Source organism: Rousettus aegyptiacus, unplaced genomic scaffold (assembly GCF_014176215.1).
Source record: "Rousettus aegyptiacus isolate mRouAeg1 unplaced genomic scaffold, mRouAeg1.p scaffold_m13_p_6, whole genome shotgun sequence".
Lineage (NCBI taxonomy): Eukaryota > Metazoa > Chordata > Mammalia > Chiroptera > Pteropodidae > Rousettus > Rousettus aegyptiacus.
Window position 1 is genome coordinate 57,754,231 of NW_023416309.1, and position 18,429 is coordinate 57,772,659.

At 54.3% G+C, this 18,429-nt stretch overlaps 1 protein-coding gene across 3 annotated transcripts in view; it reads left to right on the forward strand.

Annotated features, from left to right (window-relative positions):
- The window catches only part of DOCK1 (dedicator of cytokinesis 1), a 326,782-nt gene that overhangs the window by 270,037 nt on the left and 38,316 nt on the right, over positions 1–18,429 (forward strand). For all 3 annotated transcript variants that reach the window (XM_036222878.1, XM_036222880.1, XM_036222881.1), the window contains 4 exons: positions 3,408–3,466; positions 9,774–9,922; positions 16,718–16,803; positions 16,982–17,138. In XM_036222878.1, the coding sequence (XP_036078771.1) occupies positions 3,408–3,466; positions 9,774–9,922; positions 16,718–16,803; positions 16,982–17,138 (451 nt within the window). The remainder of the gene's footprint in view (positions 1–3,407; positions 3,467–9,773; positions 9,923–16,717; positions 16,804–16,981; positions 17,139–18,429) is intronic.

Consider the following 18,429-nt stretch of genomic DNA (forward strand, 5'->3'; position numbering starts at 1 on the left):
TTCGGAGCCAAGGACAGTCAGACACAGCCAGCTGATGTCCCCTCCTCAGGGCCGCAGGGCACTTAGTGTTCCCTCTCCTGTACTGAGAACTGTACAGATTCACCTTTTAGCAATCCAAGTGCGCAGTACAGTATCATCGATCACCATGCTGGATGTTACCTCCCTAGGACTGAGTTACTTTGTATCTGGGAGTCTGAACCTCTGCCCGCCTCCCAACCCCCCTCCCCTCCAGCAGCCGCCAGCCTGTTCTCTGTATCTGTGGCTTTTGTTTATTCGTTTGTTTTGGTTTGGTTTTGATGCCACATATAAGTGAAATTGTACGACATTTGTCCTCATCTGACTTATTTCACTTGGTGCAATTCCCTCGAGGTCCATCCACATTGCAAACGCAAGATTCCAGTCTTTTTTGGGGCTGAGTAGTATTCCACTGTGGCTATGCGGCACCCCTTCTTGCCCATTCATCCATCGATGGGCACCGAGGTCGTTTCTGTATCTCGGCTACTGTAAACCATGCCGCAGTGGCCATAGGGGTGCAGGTGTCTTTCCGAATTAGTGTTTCCTTTGTGTCACACACACGCCAGCAGTGAGCTTGCCGGATCGTGTGGTGGTTCTAGTTTTGTTTTCGAGGAAGCCGCGTACTGTTTTCCACAGCGGCGGCACCGGTTTACATTCCCACCCGCAGTGTGTGAGGTCCCCCTTCCCCCCACATCCTCAGTGACACTTGGTATTCTTTGTCCTTCTGAGAACAGCCACTCCGACAGGTGAGAGGAGATAGCTCACTGTGGTTCTGGTTTGCATTTCCCTGCTGACTAATGATGTTGAGCATCTTATCATGTGCCCATCGGCCATCTGTATGTCCTCTTTGGAAAAATGTCTGATCGGATCTTCTGCTCATTTTTTGTTTCTTGGGTTTCGTCATTGTTATCGTTATTGAGCTGTATGGGCTCTTTATATGTTTTGAAGTTTGACCCTTTATCAGGTATATGATTTGCAAATATTTTCTCCCTTTTAGTGGGCTGCCTTTTCGTTTCATTGATGGATTCCTTCACTGTGCAGAAGGTTTCTAGTTTGGCACAGTCCTATTCATTTTTACTTTCGTTGCCATTGCTTTTCGAGTCAGATCCAAAGAAGACATCTCCAAGAGCAATGTCAAGGAGGTCACTGCCTGTTTTTTCTTCTAGGAGTCTTTTGGTTTCCGATTGTTGTATTCTTCATGCTTCTTGCTCCTGTACCTTAAACACTTTATAACCAATGTGCGATTGTATTTCTAAATAGCAAAACTTGCTTAAGAAATATTCGAAGACATCTTACCCAAGAGCTTACATTTTCTAAACACACCCAGTGCCCACAAATGTTTTAATTTTTTTTAAATTGTCCTCGTGAAAAGGGGTCGAATGCCCGTTCTGTGTTCAGTTAGGTCCTGGTCCTCGGGACCGGGCGATGAGTTCACAGTCTGGAGGGGGGAGATGGACGTGCAAACACAGTGATCGCAGCGGAGCGTGACCGCTCCCTGGACGCCTCTGGCCGCCGGGAGGTGGCCCTGCAGGACTGCGCCTGGGCAGCCGGGCGGCCTCCTGGCGGCATGGGCTGGGTGCGAAGGAGGCCGAGAGCTTTACCAGGCTGACCGGCCAGAGCCGAGAGTCAGCCAACAGCCAGTCCTCAAAGGGGGCATCGGGTCCCCCAGGGCATGGTCTGCTGACAGGCAAAGAGGAGCTCTGAGAGTTTGCGGAGTGAGTGGGTGGCGAGGCCAGGAGGGCTTGGGGGCGGGGCTTGGGGCGGGGCGCCCAGCAAAATGGGAATTGACCCCGCGGCTGGGTGGCAGCTTAGCATACAGTGGAGCATGAGTTACATCCTTCCTGGGGGTTGGGGGGAGAGGCAGTAATGGGCGGGACCTTCAGCACTGGGGTTGGGGACAGTTTTACCTTCCACACTTCTACCCCGCTGGCAAACACCTGGAGGCTGCCAGCCTCCTGGTCATCTGCAGCCAGCGCACCCTGCCCAGCCCTTGTCATTTCTGCAGGAGCAAAATGGGAATGAGCAAACTGTCTTTCATACAAGCCTCAAAAGGACACATGGCTGATGGATGCTCGGATCGTATACCCTCGGGCGCCCGGGGGTGTCCGTTAGACACCGAGGGGACTCCCCCGTCACGCACAAACTCAGACCCAGTGCCTTTGCTGCTGGTGACTTTGACCGACAGTGGACAGACCTCTCCCCGTGGTGGCGTTGGCGCCAAGCGCACCCCTGGCCAAGACGCCCCCGCCCTCACTCGTCGAATCGTCCTGTGCCAGTGCTGCCCTGCTGGCCGGGCCGAGCTGGGAGGGACCAGGCTACCTCGGAGGGCCAGAGCGGGGCGCACGCTGCCGGTCAGCTCCCCCACGACTGCGACGCGGCCGTCCCCAAGGCTGACTGCTGCGAGCCAGCTGCCGGGTGGGCTCCTTCGTCCCCGGTTGAGATTGGCATGGAGTCTGTAGCCCCCTCCGGCTGTAAGTGACAGGCGGGTGTTCAGGGCACTGGAGGCTTTTGTGATAGAGAGAGAGCAGGCCGCGGGTGTCGATTCGCCAGCCAGGACCTCTGCCTTCAGGGCCGCAGCCCGGGGCCTGTCAGCGCTCCCCGTCACGTCAGCCGGCGGGAGGACGAACGCAGCAGGCCCGATGAGCAGCTGCTAAGCTGCGACGCTGCGCGATAATTTCACAGATTATTATTTTTAATATAATCAGCCTTTTCCGGAGGCGCTAAAGGGAAACATTAAATTGCTCACAAACTAATAAAGATTTATCTTCTGAAGCATCAAATTTTATTTACTCACGAAATGCACACCTCCCCTGCTGGCCGACTGGGAGGAAAATTAGCATGTTTTCCCTGATAAACAGCAGCAGGCGGGGGAGGGGTGTCGGCTGACACCCTTGGGTGTCAAACCCTTGCTCCTGTGGAAAAGGAGAACGGGAGGTGTTTGGGAGCGGGCTTCCCTGCGCCGAGTGCAGACTCCAGGGCCTGATTTTATCGTGGAAGCTGCTCAGCGTGAGCAGGGTGCAGGCGGCATCCGGCGTGGGCAGCGCCTCGCGCTGACATGCACGAGAGACGTACCCCGCGCAGGCCGAGGAGCCGGGTTCTCGCTCACGTGCCGTCAGGGACGGAGGAAAGCAAAGCCGTTCGTTGGTCTCCGCCGCCTCCGCCACGTCCCCGCAGCGGGGAGGCCGCCGCACAGTCCGCGGTGCCGGCAAGGTCTGGGGAACCTGCTGGGTCCCCCCTCCTCCTCCAGCCCCCCTGGGGCGGGGGGGCAAAGGCAGGTGAAGCTCTGGCCCCGCCTCGTCTCAAGGTCGGAGGACTGGGGTCCGCTCTCACCCGGGCCTGCCTTTCAGATGCGCATCGCGTGACTCGCTGTGTTTCCTGCCCCTGCTTTTCAGGTACGGAGACATGAGGAGGCAGATCGGCTTCGAAATCAGGGACATGTGGTACAACCTTGGTGAGTACCTGCGGCTCCGGGCCACGGGCAGTGGCGTGGGCCCCGTGCGTCAGCGCCGCAGCACCTGAAAAACCCGAATTGCTTCCATTCCTTGGCAAGCACTGCTCTTCTTTGCCATAACCGTTTTTTCGGTCAATGAGAGATAGAAACCCAGGTAAAAGGAGGGAAACCGGATGGGCGGGGCAGGTAGGACGATCCGCGCAGCGCCCTCTTGGGCCGGGCGAGGGCCGCTCAGCCTCCGAACGCCTCCGTCCCGGGCACCCCGCCTCCGTCCCGGGCACCCCGCTTCCCCCGGTCGCCGGGGCGTCACGCGGCTCATCCCGCCGGTCCACGCGCCCTCGCTCACTGTGTTCAGTTTCCCGTGCCGTACCTTGGAGGGGCGTGTCGCCTGCTCGAAACCGGGCCCTGGGTTTGGGCGCGCTGCTCGCGTGGTTAGAGCAGGGGGGCTGCGGGTGGCGAAGGGGAGACGTCCTCGTGGGCGTTTGCCGCTGTTCACATCCCTCTCAGTGCCGCGTTGGCCGCACCCCGCGAGTTTCGGGGTGTGTTCATTTTCTTTGTCTCTAGATATTTTCTAATTTCGTTTTTGATTTCTTCTTTGGCCCATTGGTTGTTTAGGAGTATGTTTTTAAATTTCCACTGTTTGTGAATTTTCTAATTTATCCTGAAGAAAATTCCACGTGGGCTTGAGGAAAATGTGTATTCTGTTGCTGTTAGGTGGAATGATCCATTGTATGTTTGTTAGGTCATTTAGTCTAAGTGTTGGCTTTACAGGTGAAGAAAGATCTCAAATAAACAACCTAAATTTATACCTCAAGGGACTAGAAAAAGAACAGTTAGCAGGAGGAAGGAAATAATAGATTAGAGAAGAAATAAGTGGAATAAAGAATAGAAAAATTTAAAAAACAAAGTTAGTTTTTTGAAAAGATAAACAAAATTGACAAACCTTTAGTTAGATTAATTAAGAAAAAAAGAAGAAAAGACTTAAAGTCAGAAATGCAAAAGGAGACATTCCAACTGATGCCACAGGAATAAAAAGGATTATAAGAGACTACTGTGAACAATTATATCCCAACAAATTTGACAACCTAGAAATGGATAAATTCCTAGAAACACACAAGCTACCATGACTGAATCATGAAATATTAGAAAATCAGAACAGACCAATAACAAGTGAGGAGATCAGATCAGCAATCAGAAACTTCCAAGTGCAAAGTCAAGACCAGACAGTGTCGCTGGTGAATTCTACCCAATGTTTAAAGAGGACTGAATGAACACCAATCCTTCTCAAACTCTTTCAAAAAGCTAATGAGGTGTGGACACTTCTAAACTCATTTTATGAGGCCAGACTTACCCCGATACCAAAACCAGACGAGACGCTGCAGTAAAAGAAAGAGAGCTGTAGGCCACCGTCTCCGATGAACATAGGTACAAAAATCTTCAAGGAAATACTAGCGAAGCGAATCCAACAGCACGTGAAGAGGGCCACGCGGCATGGTCAAGTGGGATTTATCCCCGGGGCACGGGGATGGTGCAACGTGTTCGAATCGACAAAGTTCCTACACTACACTCACAGAACGAAGGATGAAAATCACAGATATTTCAATAGGTGCAGAAAAAGCACTTGACAAAATCCAGCCTCTTTTCATGGTGAAAACTCTCGACAAACTAGGTACAGAAGGATTTACCTTAGCGTAGTAAAGGCCACACATGACAAGCTCACAGGCCGTAACAGACCCACTTGTGAAAAACTGAAAGCTCTTCCTTCGAGATCGGGAACAAGACGAGGACGCCCCCTCTCGCTACTCCTATTCAGCATGGTTCTAGAAGCATGAGCCACAGCACTTGGGTAAGAAAAAGGAAGAAAGGCATTCAGGTCGGAAAGGAAGAGATAAAATCTCTGTGTGCAGATGACATAATTGTATCTATTCATACTGATCATTAATATGTGTCCTTGGAGCTTGATTACTTGCTGCTGTCCCAGCTCAGCCCGCCCTGGCCCCTTGTGCTTCCCCGGGACCCTCCGCTAACGGGTCACCTCACTGCCTGGCGCAGAGCGAGCCTCCGAACCCAGCCGGAGCCACAGCTGGCGTGACGGATGGGTGCTCCTGCCTTATCGGTTTTCTTTCTTTTTTGAAGCATTTTTAAAGTCATCTCTGGAGTCCCCGAGATTGACCACCATTTACAGCTGGCTCTGTTTCATTTTGTCCATTTCCGTGACTGCAGTAAAGTACGACGAGATGGCCCCAGGCAAGAGTGAGCTGCCCTGTGATGCCAGCTCCGGGCGCCCATGCAGGCCGGACCGTCTCAGAGTGCCCCCAGCGGTGCGAATCAGACCCTTAAAGCCCCCGCGAGGTGGTTGGTTCTCTTGGTATCACCTGTCATGCCTCCAGTACGCTGAGTCAAGCGATGGAGGACTTTCGACTTGCTGAGTAAAGGGCGCAGTTACGAGAACAGATGCCGCGTTTCCTCCTGTCGGGTGCTGATCCGGATACCGGGGTTCATGCGCAAGATGTGCGTCTTCACCTCTGCAGCCGGGACCATCAACTCTGGCCTGAGAAGCGGCCAAGAGGTCAAATGTAAACCACGACTGTGGTCATAAAGGGCAGGCTTTTGGTAACAGCAAGAAATAACCGTCGACCTACGTGATTGGGTTTCTTGCTTGTGAAATAATTAAATTATGTCTGAAAGTTAAAAAAAATATAAAAGTATTGGCTACCCACAGGATCTGCCCCAAGCAACCCTGCAGGTGGCTGAGGGTACCCACTTGGGGCCACGTCAGGCAGCCTGCCCGGCCTTTTTTCTGCTGTGACTCTCGGTTATTGGCACCTGCCTGCGAGGGTCATCGCCAAGGCCGCCATTCTAGAAATTTACGACAACACGTCAGTTCCCCAAGGCGTACCCAACCCGTTACCTACACAGCTTTTTTTCCTTTTTTTTTTTCTGTAATGGGCCCAGTTTCGGGAAGTTATTGGCAGGGTGATCTAACCAGCCTTGCCAAGAAAGTAAAAATAGAATTCAGATATATTTATCACCTCACGATTAGTCACCTGTCACTCGATCGGGCCCTGAGCCGAGTGCGCCATGAGGCCGTGCGCCCCCTCGAGCGCTCGCAGTGGCACGTGGCTACGCCGAGGCGAGTGCCGCAGGTCACACCTGTGCGGCTTCACAGCAGGGGTCCGGTCTGTTCCGCTCTTGATGCAGGCGGCGGCTCAGCGCTGCCCCCCGCCCCGGGACAAGGCGGCACGTTTTCTCCTCCGCCCGAAACTGTCATGTGTGAGAGGGTAGCCGGTCTCCACAGAAAGGAGGAAAGGGTGCTTCCGTGCCCGGCACGTCAGCCACTCGTCACAGCACGCTCCGTGAGACGCCGGGGCGCGCGCGCACTCGCCCGTTCTCCCGGGCGGACTTGGTTTCCATCGTCTGTCAGGCCCGGCGCCCCGTCCCCAGCCCGGCCCCGGTCCGGCCCGAACGAAGGTGCTCACGGCAAGATCTTCATTGGCCGAGTTCCGTCTGGAATGTTTTGCAGGCAGGGATCCTGCTATTTCTGGGACTGGACAAACTGCGCTTTTTATTAAACCGACATTCAGTGAGGCCTCATCAGTTTGACCGGGTGCTGGAATGTTTTGCGTCGTCTACCCTTGTGTGGAAGGGAGGTTTCCTGGGATAATACTGCGTTCAATGCCCGGATTCCTGGACACTCGCGACTGTAAGGAGACCATCCTGACCCCCGGGAGAGGCTGCTGATCTGGGAGAGTAGCTTCGTGGGGAGGGCAAGGTCTGGCCCCAGGGCCGACAGCTCCAGGTCCTTAACCAGAAAGACTGCCTGGAGGTGGGTCTTACAGGTTTGGGGAGTGGTAACGAGGAGACTGAGGAGTTGACAGGAGGGGAAATAGTCTCCTTGTGATCTGGTAGTGAGCTTGTTCTTCCGTCTGTCTTGAAAGGAAAATGCATCCTCTTTTTCTTGAGGTCTACACTGCAGGAGTCACCTTACCGTGATCCTCATTGATTCCCAACCTGAGTTTATCATTAAATTTGACCAAGATATGCTCCAGGGGAAATCCATAATGCAAATGGCAAAAACAAAAAAAAAACCCACAAACCTAAATGCATGCTGGGTACATCACAGGCCCCCACTCACCTTGAGGCCATTCCTTCTGAAGGTTAAAACCCAGGGACATCGCTGTTGACAGAGCTGGCCCCGGCCCAAGGCCAGCGTCTCCTGCACGAACGGGAAAGGTTCTAACGGAGGGGTAACTTGTCTGTCCTTTCCCCCAGCCAGAGTCACTTGTGGCTACCTTACGCGCCCCTCCGCCCTTGGAACAGTGAAAGCTGGCCGTGACAGAGCACCCTGTGGCACGCAGGTGGTGCCGGACACACAGCTCGCTGTCACCGTCATCTGTTTTCCGAAACATTGGCTCTGACAGTTTTTAGGCGCAATACAAGAAAAGCGTCACCCGAGAGACTGAATGTAATAGCGTTTTTAAGAGAATGCTTTGCAGCAGGTACATGCCTTTCAGAGGCATTTAGCATCGGCAAAAGTGACGAGAATCACGTTGTTATCTAACCTTGGTCAAAATAGTAATTATTTAGTAAAAGTTGAAAATGAGATTTTAATTACGTTCGGATTCCTTCCTTATTGAAGGTCACATTTTATGTATGTGTCCATCCAATGTAAATTTTATAAATATATTCATTTAGGCTAATTGTGAGGATCATGTATTTTGTTAAGTATGGTTATTTATAAAAGCCAAATTTGTTTAATGGCTGTATTTGCTGAGTTATAAAGAAAACTAATTCTTCATAGCCTCCAAATGGATTTTATGATCATATAAAAGTATTAGTAAGATTGAATAACTGGATAAATCACCGGTGTTAATAACAAAATGTCGCAGATAATTCATTTGAGCATTTAATCCTTGTGCATTCTTATGTATTGGAAATGAAATGATGTGAATTATAATGGTGCGAAATGAAAACAAAGATTTCTGACATTAAAGACAAGAGGATCAGACTCTCGGAAGACCGCTGTCTTGATAGGCCCCGCCTCTAAATTCAGTTACGTCGCCCCGAAGCACGTCCGCTCCCCCTTTACTCAGAAGTGAGTTTTCGAGCAGCTTCTTTCCGGCCAGTGGAATGGTGCGGTGGGCGTGCAGCTTCCTCCTTCCTCCCTGCCCTCGTTCACGCCAGGTTCTCCGTAAGCGCGCCCAGGTCGCGGCCAGCTCTCAGGAACTTAGGAGCAGCTCACCCAGCGAGCGTGGGGGCCACGGCTGGGGCGGGGCGCAATGACAGCACAGCCCGCACCTCGCAGGAGGGCCGAGCGGACCCCCGAGTCGAGCCTCGCTGCTCCGGTCTCGGCACGAGAAGTCACTTTGCTGGTGCTGGTTCGGAGTGGGCAGCGTCTGTCTGTGTCGGAGTCCAAGGCCGAGGCCAGCAAAGACGCGATACCACGCTTGCCAACAGAAGTGATGTCTGTTCAAAGAGAAAACAAGGAGGAATGGTGGCCACTTCACGAGGGTATCATGAGAATTCAGTGAGGCATTTCCTACCAGGTTTGTCTGTACGAAGCGCTTGCTAAATGTTGGCTGATGTTTGTTTAAGTACAATATTCGAGAAACCTTTTCCGGAATTCCTTAAAAATCATACCTGGACAAGACAGGTCAGTGAAGATTAATAAAGTAGTTTTCCAATCAGGCAGTAGCCAGGGAAGGCAGAATCATTTCTCTTTTTTGCAACTGCATATTCCGAGGGCTACGCTTTGATTTCTTTAATTGCAATCATCCAGAATGTTACAGAAATCTCGGCATTTTTTGCAGAATTGCCAAATAGAAAAATCCTCCTCTACAAGAGGTCGGAGCGAGAGAGACCCCGAGAGACCACCCGCCCTGACTTCCTCCCACTATCTTCTCTCGTTTGTTGCCCGCCAAATGAGATACGAGTATTTCCTCGCCCGGCGCGCTCCGCCCGAAGCTGGGGCCCCGTTAGGCGCCCACGTCCGTGCTCTGCATGGTGGCGTGGCCCGCCAGTAACACAGCACCCGTCTTCCACAGAGGACAAGTCACGGCTACACCTTGTATTGGATGCGTTTCTTTTTTTTCAGTAGCTTCACTTAGCAACAATTAGAATACGGTCAGCTTCTTAGATTGAAGGCTGGACACGGTCCAGACGCCAGCCGGTGAGAAACGGACGCTCAGGCCCAGGACGCCGGCATCCGACGGCACAGCCAACCGTGGCGGCGTCATTGGTCCACCGAAGCCCACTGTGGAACTCCCCCCCGCCCCCAATTTCTGAATAACATGTTTCTTTATTCCAGGTCAGCACAAGATCAAGTTCATCCCGGAAATGGTCGGCCCCATGTTGGAAATGACGCTCCTTCCCGAGACGGAGCTGCGCAAAGCCACCATCCCCATCTTCTTCGACATGATGCAGTGCGAGTTCCATTCCACGCGGAGCTTCCAGATGGTGAGGACGCGGGGGCGGGGCGGGGGACGGGGGCGGCTGAGGGCCTGGGGAAAGGACTTACGGACCGGACCATTGTGGAGCCACAGGCGTGAGCATGAGGACAGATCCCCTGACGGCTCTGCTCTCCTCTTCAGGGAGAGCCGTTCTCCAGCAGCAGCTTTCACTTGCCTTTTTTTGATCTGGTTTTGCGTAGACATCGAAGCCTGAACAGGAGTCCCCTTCTCGCGCCCCTGGCTGTGGGCGCTCGCGGATGGCCCCTCACACGTCACCGTGTTCCCTCAGACCGGCAGCTGGTTGCCGACGCGCGTTATTTTAAAGTCTAAAGTCTTGACGTTTATCCTCCTAAATGCATGTCTCGGTCTTTTAGCCGTGCAACGGAACTAATGAGAATTTCTCGAAAAAAAAGTGTATGTAATGTGCTCAATGGCAAGGACAAAGTCTGAGTTATTTGTGCTTGAGAAGTGACAAAACCTCCTTCCTGACTCCGGGAAGATAAGTAAGGTGCTTACGTATTCACAGGTGGGCGCAGACACACGCCGGCTTCTCCCTGGGGGGCTAATGGTCTGGCCACGAGGCTTTGCAGGGGCAAGATAGGAACCCAAATGATTGATGGGGGCCCTCGACATCCAAAGCCGCCTTCGTTGAAATGCTATAGCGCTCCAAGTAAGAGCGCATTTACTTCACCTCAGTCAGACTTCGTCAGGCCAGCGTGACATTAATGGGGTCTAATATTTAAAGAGGGGATTTTTTTTCTTCCCCAGCTTTGTACTTTAGGGCCTCTTTGAACAGCTTATAGATTTTCATTGGTCAGTCTTCATCATTAATGCCCGAAGGTAGTAAGTAGCCATGAAGAATAATTTTGCTATTTCCTAGAACGAAAAACAGACATAAAGCTGAAGGAAGCTGTGCCCTGTGAGTCTGAGTCGGGTTTGGACGCGGGCGTCAGGTGGACCGCGCTTCCCGGTTCCGCCCCGCACGGCCCGCGTCTCGAGCAAATCACTGGCCATCTTTAAGCCTCCAGTTTAGAGCTGTGAAATGGGTGTAAAATAGGAAACGCTCGAAAGGGATGTTGTGAGAAGTGAATAAAATCAAACCTGTAAGGCCATTCTTCCTCCCTACCTCCCTCCCTCCCTCCCTCCTTCCTCCCGCCCTCCCTCCCTCCCTCCCTGCCTTCCTTCTCTCCCTCCTTTCCCTCTCTTTCTGTCCACGGGTGAAGAAGATTTCTTTACATTTACTTATTTATAAAACCAAAGAGGCCGTCTGGAGAGAACAGCGGTTTTTGTCCCCTTGGCTCCCTCAACTCTTTGTCCGTATGTAATTTTAACGTCGTAAACATCATCCAGTGTTTCTGGTTTTGTTTCGACAACGTGTCAAAGACGTTTCCTGCATCACCGCTTAGTGCCCGTGACGGTAACGGCGGCACGACACCCGTGCGATGACCTGGCGGACCCCGTCGCGTCCTCGGGTCGCCCCGCGGGCTGCGGCTTCCTCTCTGCATAGGTGCGCATGCCCCGGAGGTTTCCCAGGGCTCGCTCAAAAACGGAATCAATCGCTGCTTCAAAACGTTCTTCTGGTTGTTGACATGACCGCCGGATTTTTTTTTATTATTATGGCCAGAAGATCTGAGCCATCTCCGCTGCCACTGGCACTAAGCCACGGCCCAGTCTCATCGCCGACTCGCTCACCAGAACTAGGGACTGTCATTTAACATGCTTTTTCCAGGGCTGGGAGTGCATCCGACTTTAAATTTTATGTGACTCAAGCCCCCAGGAAGGGCCTTGTGAAAAAAAGTGCCGTGAAATTAAAGGATCAGGTAGAGAAGGAAAACGTATTCGTATAGATAACTGTGACGAGGCCGGGAAACTAAGATCAAAGGCCTTTAAAACATCTGTCACTCGTCATTCTTTTCAGCCGTCTTCGGGGCAAAGCAAGGTCGAGGGCGGTTGGCATAAAGACGAGGACGAGAGTCCGGTTTCCGAACTGTTCCTCCTCTTCCGCTCATTCTGTTTGTCTCTTTCCCGTTTCACTCTAGCTTTAAAACATCTTAGGACAGTCTTCAGCGGAAGTGCTTCGTTTTCTCGGTGCGCAGGGCCCTCGGGGGACTCAGTACATGACTCAAAGTTGACGAGAAACACGGCCTTTTCCGCCTCCATCCCCGACTTCCCGCTGCCAGTCGCGGCTTTGGAATCGTGCGCCATCGGGGGGCACCCCTCCCCCCCGACACCCGGAGCGTCTGGGTGACATGGTGACGCACATTCGGCTCCGTTTCGCACACGGGCGCCCCGCCCTGGCGTGCGCCTCGCTCGGACGTGTGCCGACAACAGCGCCCGCGTGGAGGTCCCGGTCCTCCGGACCCACCGTCGGGCTACGTGGGGTCAGTCCGCGGCCGTTCTGGCCGACGACCGTTGGCCGTTGGCTCATCTGAGTTGTCATCTGCTGGCATCTTTGCAGACGAGGGGCAGGACACAGCCAAGGTTTTTAAAATAAAGGCAGAAACACTAAAACTTGTAAGAAAAAAAAAAAAAGAAAAAAGAAAAATCTCCCTCTCTTAACAAAAGTCGATTTCTCGTCTTTTCTAACTCTTGGATTTTCCGCGAGTGCCTCCAGCACTCCAGCTGCCTTCAGCCCTCTGGTCCTCCCGGCCCTTCCTGAGGGCCTTCGACGGTCTGGATGTCCCAGCGATTCCTGGATGGTCCTCTTCTGCCGCTTCTCTCCCGGCCACACAGCCCAGGGGACACATTCTCTGCTCTCTTTTCTTGCGACTCGCCCACGCCTCGAGTCATCCCTGCCTTGCTGTACCCTGCCCCCCCTTGCCACTGGAATAGCATGCTTGCACTGAAGCTAGGATTTGGGGGAATCTCAGTTTATTCTTTTCGAAGGAGAGGTTCTGCGTGTGAGGTTTCAGGACCTGCTAAGCCAGCCGGAGAGGTCTGGTGGTGTCTTAGAGTCCTCACGCCGTTCGTGGAGACCTTCAGAGCCACGTCGCCAGAAGGGCCTCCGCCTGGCCCGCGACCCACCCCTTCCCCGTCTCGCCGGGTCTCCTGCCCCCAAACGAGCAGCGTCGCGACTCACAGCCTCGCTGGACCTTTCTTCATGAAGAAAGCACACTTTTAATTCTCTCCTGGCGCCTCTGTAAAGAATTCCATTTGTTTTATCTTTCGAAAATACAGAACTCACAGCTGAGAATTGCAGCAAACGACCACATGGTGTATATACCATTAATAAAAAGGGGCTGGAGAAGGCTCCACGGCAAAATAATATTTTTCGTCATGGAGCTATTTTCTGTCAACTCTGCCAGGGTCAGTAAAATGCTCCACAAGTTCCAGAATTTCCCATGGAGTCGCAACAATATTAGAACATGAGTAATCTCTGTGTCTTTGATGTTTCCGAGGCCCCGTTCGAGCGCTCCGTGCCTGCCGCCCACGCCGGTAACCTTAAGCAAATAATTGAACAACCCGAGTGGATGTCGGCGGCTCCTGCTGCTTGACAGGAAAGCCGCTGTGTTTTGCACCGTCGTGTGAATGTGAATAAGTTTGGCGGCAGTTTTTATCTTTATTCTTCAGTTCATTGGGATTTTGTTTCTTGGTTGATTTTCGCATTCCATTTCAAAGTACTACTTGGTTCTCTCGGTTTGGATGCTTAAAGGGGAAACATGGCATAGGAATTAGGCTTTTATTTCACTGAATCCTGGACCCAGAAGGGACGAGAGATCACGGAAACTAACACGCTCGACTCCAGGAGTTCTGACTGCGCCGAATTCTCTTCCTAAGAGCCCTCCAGCAAAGAGACGCCCAAACTCCCAGAATCTCCTTTACACAGGTTAATCAGGGCTCTCACGGAGGGCGAGTCGTGGGGCACGCCGGCACAGACCCAAAGTCCCTGCTCTGTCTGGGTCCCGTGGGAACGGGGAGCCACGGCACCTGCCTGAGGTGTCGCCAGGCGAGCGGCCGGGCCTCAGGTACCAACTGGCCTTGGGACCTCTGAGCTCCTGGCTGTTTCACGGAAGCTTCAAGGTCAGCAAGCTGCCTGCTCGTTGGACACAGAAGGACGTGGGGATTTTAGGATGTGGGACGTGGCGCGCCCAAGATTAATTAAGTGTGTAATTAAGGTCACAGAGCAGCTAAGCCAGAGGAATGCAACATGCATAACAACAGCAGCGTCTCCGAGCAGAGGGCAGGAAGGCTGGGTGGCGGGTCGCGGGAGATCGGCCACCTCTGGGAGCTCCGCCCGGAGCCCGGAGCCCCGCGGGGCTAACCACGAGTGTTACAAAACCAGCCCTGCCCTGTCCACGAATGTACTGTCTCCGATTTATTTGGGGCGGAATTGTTTAACGCTAATTATAACAGTTCACAGCACACTAGCAAATGGTTTCCAGCACCTTCTGTAAAAATTAACGAAGACCTAGAACGTAGAGGCGAGCCGCAGACCTGTGGCATCGACTCTTCACTGGCACGCAGGATGGAGTTCCCAGGTGTTTGTGCAGGTTACCCAGTTCAGACTGGAGGTCAGTAAATTGGAGCCACCTGAGTGCTGCTGTGTTCCTTACTTATCGCCCTTTTTAGAAACACTAAACTCGTCAGTCAGAATCTGACAAACGGAATACCGAACGAGCCGGCGCATCCTCGTAGCCCTCGTGTGTGGCGGCTAGGCGTCCCCGGAAGTGGAGAGAACATGCCATTCTCATCAAGCGGACCCCAAGTTCAGATGCCTTTTCTGATCAGCCAGTGGCCCGCCGAGGTCCGGGCATGGCGTGTTTCCTTTAGCATTCGCTCTGCCCTCCTCATCGTGTGCTCCTTAAAAGATGCGTGGAATCGAATCATGCGCTTTAATCAAATGTCGTCTTATTCTGCGTCTCAGCGGTTTTCTCTGAAGGGGCAGCAGCCCTCACCAAACACTCACCCTTTGGCGTCTGATCACGGCACCAACTCCTGGGTCAGCGGCGAGCCGCGTCCCTCGTGCCGAATTCCGAGCAGAAGCGCCTTTGCAGCCTTCTCTTCTGTAAAAAGCAGAGTGATAGCGGGTTAGTGATCAAAGGCTATTTTACAATAAAAGTCATTATCGTGAGACTTCGGGTGAGGAAAACGCCCACTTTCTACTTCCGTAGAGCCATCTCTCTTGCCACGTTCCTAAAACCCCTGAGCCTCTTGGGCCAAACAGAACTAAAAAGAGGGCGTTTGTGTGGGGAGGAGACGGCGGGGGAGGGCGGGGGCTCACCGAGGCCTGGCTCCCCGTGAGGCCGCCGAGTCCTTGACGGCGGGCGAGGTCGCTGCTTCCCTCTGGGCCCGTTTCCCCCATGACGGGGCCGGCGGGGCTCAGGCGGGCCCTCTGGTCCAGGCCCAGCGGGTCTGGGCCGGCTCTCAGGCTCCCCCCTGGGTCTCGGCACACCCCTCGCCTTCTGCTTCTCGGGGCCACTGCAGCAGCTGCGCCCGAGTCCCCAGGGCAGTAGATGGAGCCTCTGTGACAGGCACTGCATGAGTGTGTTCACCGTTGGGCTTGAGCGGCCAGGAGAGCAGGTGGGTCTCCGCGACCCACTGGCCAGCCCTGTGCCAACGTTCGGAGCCCCCCCTCTGCCCCGGCGTATCTCCCCCTCTGTCCAGGGATTCGTGTGCATGCGCGTCCCGTGAGAGACTCATCAGCACCCGGCGCTGGGCCAGGCGTCAGAGATGACAGCAGTGACCGAGAGAGGAGGGCATCCTTTCCCTCACGCAACTTAAACTCCTCCGGGATCCCGATAGCAGCGTCGGGCTTGGGAGTGCTGCCTGGGAGCGCAGGGCCTCAGCGTATAATTTAAAGGGCCCCCAGCGACGCTGGCACTCACGCCCCGTGTGCGTGCCTTCCGAACCCCGAGCTCAGCTACTGTCCCACCCTTCAGGTCTGCGTGGACGCCCGCCTCTCTGTGGGAGCTAAGTCTCTCCCAGCCCCCCGCTCCCACCCGGCCCACGTCAGTGTGTGACCTTGGAGCCACTGCACACGGCAGGCGCCTGGCCGGAACCCCAGTGCTGAGGTGGCTTTGATCTTCGCCGGAGTTGGGAGACGGGGCGGTGAGGATGGGGACCCATACAGACATCATTACCCAGGTCGTTTCCAACCCGATCAGCCACTGCCGAAACATTTCACAGATTTACACCTCTCCAGAATGTATCGTTTTCCCCAAAGCATGCACTTCAGAGGTAGATAGTCGGGTCTGACTCCTCCTCACTGCGATGCTCTGAGTCCGGTCAGCTCTGCGGGGGTTCGAGGGAAGGCCTGACGTGGACCTTCTGGGGGCGTCTGCTGCTCTGTCTTTAGAGACTTCGCCCCTCTTGCTCTTCGCAGTATATTTTGCAGCCAGAGCGAGACGTTCCGCCAGGATGCACCAAGGTGTGGCGGCAGAGAGGCCCCCCGCACGGTTTCACGTTGCAGGGAGCTCTGTGCGCGAAGCACGGAGCCATTGCGCTTTTCCCGGAACCAGCGAGCTATCCGAGATGTTCCTCGTTCAGAGAGATGAAGCTGGAGACGTTTTCCCCATGTTACTTGATTTCTTTGCCTCCGGTCTCCTCGTCTCGGTTTCTCTGGTCCTTACCCCTGCTCTTGGAATTCTCACGTTTAGGCTCCGTTAACCCCGGCAGGACGTGGAAGGTCCCCTCGGTGGCAGGGGGGTCGTCAGCATCTCCAGGCGCCTGGGGGAATAGCAGCCCAAGGGCAGGCGGGCTGCCGGGGCGCAGAGCGAGGACCAGGTGGCGATCGCGCGCCCGGCTGAGACCGCAGCGTCCGCCTCGCCGGTTATTTATTTCCGCTTCCTCTGTTTAATTATAGTTCGAGAACGAGATCATCACCAAGCTGGATCACGAAGTGGAAGGGGGCAGAGGAGACGAGCAGTACCGAGTGCTGTTCGACAAAATGTGAGTGTCGGCACACAGCGGGACTGACGTCGGAACGGAGACGCGCGGGCGTAATTAACCTGAGCGAACTCGGTCGCCCAGGAATGATTAAAATGTGTTAATAAGGGAAGATGTTCTAAACCGCGCCTCGGCCGAGTTTCCGAATGCGCTGAGCGAGGGCCGCGCGGCTGTTTTGCAGCCTCCTGGAGCATTGCAGGAAGCACAAGTACCTCGCCAAGACGGGGGAGGCGTTCGTGAGGCTCGTCGTGCGCCTGATGGAGAGGCTGCTGGACTACAGGACCATCATGCACGACGAGAACAAGGACAACCGCATGAGCTGCACCGTGAACGTGCTGGTGAGTGGCCGCTCCGGCCTCCCGCCCGCCGGCCCCCCGGGGCAGGGCGAGCTTCCCGTGCGGCTCGCCTCATCCAGGGGGCGGCGCGGCGAGGAGCTGTTTGCAGGCGCGCTCTGAGGACGCCTGCAGAGCCGTCCGTCCTCTGGCTGTGTCTCGCGGGTGGCTTAGGGTTGGGGACCGCGTTTCAGTGGGGTTGCTGGGGAGCCTCGGAGCTTTAAGCCCAGCACAGACGTCAGCACTGGTGTCGGGGGGCGGAGGGGCTCGAGAGGGGACCTTTGGGGACGAGCTGCTGCCTGCGGAGCCCAGGGCATGGCTGACTTTTACACAGAAACGTAAAGGTTCTATATAGAAATTAGGGTTTGAGATGAGTGTCCTTCGGTCCTAGAGAGGTTTTAGAGTCCTGGGGAGGGACAGAAGTCAGCGCAGGCAGGAGACAGAAGCCACTTCTGTGTCTCGGAGGGAGAGAGGTGTGAAGGGCACATGGCGTCCCCGTCGTGATGCCGTAAAGGAGAGCGATCGAAAGCGTAGGAAAGGATTAAGAACGTGAGCGCAGAAGAGGATGGTGCGAAGTCGCAGCTCTCCGGTGCCGCAGAGGCAGAGCGGGGGGCACAGGGCTCGTCCTGCTGCTGAGGCAGAGTCTCCTCCTTCCCCCAAAATACCGCGTTACCAGCCAGAGCGCGTGAACCCCGGAGGTCGCCAAAATCGCAGGTGCCGCAGAACGCGAAGCCCTCGGCGCGTCTCTCCGAGCGCACCTCCCCCGCCCCCTCTGGCTTCCTGTTCCCGCTGTCACGTCTGTCCCCAGAGACCAGCTGAGTTGGCAATGTCTTTTTCCGCCAATGACCTTGAACAGGCTAGTTCATCTTACTGGGTGGCCGCGTGCCTTGAAATGGTGATGCTCCCTGGTCATCCCGGGCACGGCCCCAGGCTCTAACCTTGCGTTCAGGTGGTCAGTTTCACACTGGAAGTGGCTCCAGTACTTCCATACCTTAGGTGCCTCGTTAGGTGACTTTTCTGTGCCTTTCCACTGCCCCCTGCAAGGTGAAGATTTTAAAGTGTTTACACGTGTTTCAGGATACAACTTTGATAGACACGTTTATGCTCGCCCAGAAAACATTTTCCAGCGTGTAGAAATCACCCATCGTTTACACTCTGCCAGCTTTTCTGCGGCAGTGTTAGCGCGCAGGGCGTTTTTTAAAGTTTCCTTCCTGTGTTTGGGAAGGTCAGTTGGTCTAGAAAGGTGCTGTCCAGTGGAAGTGTCCGTGATGACGGAAACGTCCTGTGTCTGTGCCGT